The sequence below is a fragment of the Terrapene carolina genome, unplaced genomic scaffold (genome assembly GCF_002925995.2).
Source record: "Terrapene carolina triunguis isolate 2854851 unplaced genomic scaffold, T_m_triunguis-2.0 Scaffold68, whole genome shotgun sequence".
Lineage (NCBI taxonomy): Eukaryota > Metazoa > Chordata > Testudines > Emydidae > Terrapene > Terrapene triunguis.
Window position 1 is genome coordinate 44,292,097 of NW_020664419.1, and position 4,484 is coordinate 44,296,580.

The 4,484-nt window shown below is 48.1% G+C and overlaps 1 protein-coding gene across 1 annotated transcript in view; it reads right to left on the reverse strand.

The window, feature by feature from the left end:
- Positions 1-3,681, reverse strand: part of LOC112103091 — a 94,789-nt gene extending 91,108 nt beyond the window's left edge. Inside the window, exons 1-3 of the mRNA XM_024194692.3 lie at positions 3,356-3,681; positions 2,679-2,768; positions 639-746 (exon numbers count right to left, since the gene is read on the reverse strand). Of these exons, the coding sequence (XP_024050460.1) occupies positions 639-746; positions 2,679-2,768; positions 3,356-3,523 (366 nt within the window). The 5' untranslated portion in view covers positions 3,524-3,681. The remainder of the gene's footprint in view (positions 1-638; positions 747-2,678; positions 2,769-3,355) is intronic.
- Positions 3,682-4,484: the final 803 nt, after the last annotated feature.

A 4,484-nucleotide genomic window follows, 5' to 3' on the forward strand; every position in this document is an offset into this window, starting at 1 on the left:
GGGGGCCGGGCCACGACCCCCTCCCCTAACCGGTCCTCCATACAATTTCCGAAACCCGATGCGGCCCTCAGGCCAAAAGATTTGCCCACCCCTGCATTAGATGTAGATATGACATCACTGATGCATAATTATAAAGGGTCCCAACATTTGCAGCAGTCAAGGTCCATCCCACATTTTCAAATATAGTGACCACTCAGAATTAAACTAATGAGTGAAGGTTGTGGGGGTAGGAAATGGGAAATTTCAGCTTCTTCCTCTTTCCCATTACCTAAAACACCCTCTAATTTTATTCAAAGATGTCTTACAGGTCAATTTCTAATATGCTTAATGCAATGTGCAAGCATAAGATAATCGAATATATTCAGAAAATGGATTATTTGTGTCTCTGTCTGATCTGAGTCTCCAAATGTAGTGGTGTTTATTATACTGGATGATCTCATTTTGATGTACAGTAGCTGTAACTCTAAGATGCAGCTGTCATTCACTTTAGAATAAATATAACATAATAAAACCACAACGTAGACACAGGACAGTATATCTTAAAGCACTCTCCTTTGATTTAATCATGGATTGAATTTTTACATAAAAAAGGTACTCATTATGCAATGTATATACTATAAATACTACTACAGATTTACCTTAGGGATAGATGCAACGTCTATTGCTTTATTAAGCTCTTGCACTGCTTCCTTATGGTGATTCTGTCTTTGGAAAGCTACAGCTAAATGATAATAGGTTTCAAACAGCTGAAATACACAACCAGAATCTCAAATTATTATTGAAGTTTTAGTATTGCTGAGGTTCTGAACATGTTTAGGACCGGTTTTTAATTTGTTTCAAACCAATTAAACTGCCTTTTTACCATTTCTCTTGGGCAATCGTTGTTTCACACATTTGTATTCTAAAATATTTTAAAATTTATTCCCTCAGCTACTCCCTAGGTACTATTTATTTCGGGCTAGATTCTTAGCTTAACTCCACTGAAATAAATGGAGTTATGCCACTTTACGTCAGCTGAAGGTCTGGCCCTTCAATGATTATCTGGAACATTAAAATACATTGTCCAGAAGAGAACTATAATATCATTAATATTTCACATTACAAAATCAGTAGTCCCTCTAATAAGCTACAAGAGAGATATGTTGTATATCACCTAAATTAATTTAAAATACTGCAAACTGAACACAAAACTAAGCAGGCCCCATATTAATAAAATGGCACAGTTGTAAATCTGCCGAGGTAAGAACAGGTGCAAATTTCCTCCCTAAAATTCTGCCAGATGCAGCTGTCTCTAAAGCCTGGACGAGAAAATGATTTAATCCTCAACCGAACAGCATAACCAACCTGCATTAATTTATTTCAGGTTTCTAAAGACAAGTATTTGTAGTTGCAATGAAGAAACATATGTCAGCACCACTGACCGGGCCGTTAAAAGTCTGGTCGGCAGTGCTGCAGGTCTAAGGCAGGCTAGTCCCTACCTGTCCTGGCACCACGCTGCTCCCCGGAAGCAGCCAGCAGGTCCAGCTCCTAGGCAGGGGGCCACTGAGCTCCGTGCACTGCCCCTGCCCCAAGCACCAGCTCCGCACTCCCACTGGCCCCTCCCACACTCTGAGTCCCTCATTTCTGGCCCCACCCTGGAGCCCAGACCTCCAGTTAGAGCTCTCACCCCTTCCCTCCCACACCCCAACACCCTGCCCCTGCCCCGTGAAAGTGAGTGAGGGTAGGGGAGGGTGAGCCACGAGGGAGGGGGAATGTAGTGAGCAGAGGACGGGGCCTCGGAGAAAGGGTGGGGCTAGGATGTTCGGTTTTGTGCGATTAGAAAGTTGGCAACCCTACAGTGAAGTCATTAGGAGTTTTACCATTTACTTCAATGGGGTCAGAATTTAATCCTATGAGGGAATATATTACTGCACCTTTTGAAGGCTGTAACCAGCTCTCCCCCAAGTACTCTATCTGATGCACAAAGGGCCCATCCCATCAGATACATCAACATGGCAGGGATGACAACACTGACAGTAGCACGGGCTCTCCACCACTACCTTGTGCTCTCCAGCACAACCATGCATCAACAAGCTAACAGCTCTGCCTCTCTCTTTCATCTGACCAGACAGTGTGCTCTCTCAGCTTCCCTGGCATCTAGTCAGATAAATGTGGATCAAACATATAATTCAGTTATATGTTCTTAAAATATAATACAGTCACATGTTGGTGTTATCCAAATGAAGGCTCCAATCCTGCAACCAAATCCAGATGAACTCTTGCACACATGTAGTGCCCTAGTGATATCGAGGGCCCATCCACAAAGATCTGGTTGCCGAACTGGAGCCTGCCATTGTATCATTTTGTAAAACAACATTTGTCCAGTACTGTCAATCCTGAATGTTCAAAAGTCATGATCAAAGTCTCCCAAAATCATGTGATTGAATTAAAAGTCATGAGACTTTTTTTAAATGATTCTTTTTATTTGCCTTCTGGTTATTGAGCCTTTAGGGTTCCCATTTTCTCTGCAAACGTGACGGGTTAGAAACTTTTTTTAAAAAATGAAAGCTGATATTTTCACATAATCACATCACTTCAGAAGCTGGGATTTTAAGAAAGACCATCTATTAGAAGACTTGTAAGAAAATTGCAAGAGCTGACAATCCTGCTCGTCACTTGAGAAATGTTTTTAAAATTACCAGTTGTGAATAGTAAGGACCAGGCTCAAAGTCTTTAGGAAGTTCCTCTTTGCTCAAAGTTTTCAAGAGTGCTGTATAATGTTCAACAACCTGAAAGCAAAAAACATACATGGCAAAATGACCTAAAGCCAGCATCAGACTCTGGGAGTTTTTGTGAGTCAGAAATGAGAAGCACTGCAGAGTGCAAACGCTGAACTCAGCTCCTCTGGACACCAGGCTCAACCTCATCTGCCTATGAGAGCACATGACAGAGCACAAATAGCCACAAATTAGTGCCACAGCAAAGTTATCATTGTCCTGGGTTACTTGCTGTGGCTGGGATGAAGAACACTTCTTGCTAGTATCAGAGGGGTAGCCCTGTTAGTCTGGATCTGTAAAAAGCAACAGAGAGTCCTGTGGCACCTTTAAGACTAACAGATGTATTAGATCATAAGCTTTCGTGGGTGAATGCCCACTTCGTCGTGAATACGACTGTTAGTCTTAAAGGTGCCACAGGACACTCTGTTACTTCTGGCTAGTTAACGGAGTCAGCATATCTAACGTGAATAAGACACCCTTTCCCAACGAGGGTCTCCCATTCCTGCCCCGACCCAGCCGGGGGCTGCTTAGCCTTGGGGGGGATCCCCATCCCGCCCGGCCCCTGCCCAGCGCCCTCTGGCGGAGGCGGGCGGAGTTACCTCGCTCCAGCGCATGGCCCGCTCGCAGGCTACCGCGGAGCGCAGCTGCGCTTCGGCCCGCGCCCGCGCCCGGGTTAGGACCGCCGCCGCCGCCGAGGAAGAGGGGAAGGAAAGGGCGGGGCTCGAGGCAGGGACTTGCGGGAGGCAGTAGGGCCTGGCCGAAGCCATGGAAGGCGGCCGGACGTGGGCCACGCGGAGCTCCGCGCTGCGCCAGGCGGCCCGCCGCGCTGGGGACAATAGGCCGCGTTTCCATGGCACCGGGAGGGAGGGGCCGCAGGGGGCGAGAGCTGCGCTGAGGCCGGCCCCAGCTTCGCCACCGCCGCTGACTGGGGCCCCGGGAGCGTTTCACCCCAAGTCTGCCCCGCAGCCTGCGCTCCTCGCCCTGCCGCGACCGCCCGTGCGGCGCGCCTCTGCCCGGGCCGCCGGCGCCAGGCCGCTCCCCGCTGCAAGGCGCTGGCCGGGGCAGCCAGTCCCGTACCCCTGCCGGAGGGGTGGGTGGGTTTGTTGCTGACTGGAGGATGACGCTAGTTTCCTTCCTTCGGGTCGGGGTGGGAGGGGGATCCAGTCACATCCTGGAAAGGCCTTTTCCCCCCAGGACAGAGTCACTTTATCTCCTCGGGAAGGCACCTGCACAGGCCGATCTTCTCAATCACAGCTGGCTTGATCCCTGCGCTCCCGCTCACTTCCCGCTGAGCTTTGTGATCTGCCTTGTCCACAGCGTGGCGTAAATATCCAGATGTTGTTGTTAACCCCCTTCGTCTCTTCCCCCCCCCCCCCCAGCCCCCAAATAATCACTGAAACCATCCTTCCCTGAAGTGCAGGGAGTATTAACTGAATAAGGAGTGCAGGACTGGGTCCCAGGTACTTAGAAACCGTCGTAAATAGGGTATATTGCTATGCAATAATGAGTACCCCACATAATCCAAACTCATTCTTTCTAAATCTCTGCAAAAAATTTATTGGAATATATTTGATATTGACTGACTCTCCTTGCTGTTATTTATCGGCAGGCCATTTCCTAAATTTCCATAACTGTCTCAACCCACAAACCCAAACACCCTTGCCCTGCCCCCTACACCAAGGACTGCCCCTTCTCTGAGGCCACGCCCCCTCACTCCATTTCCCCCCT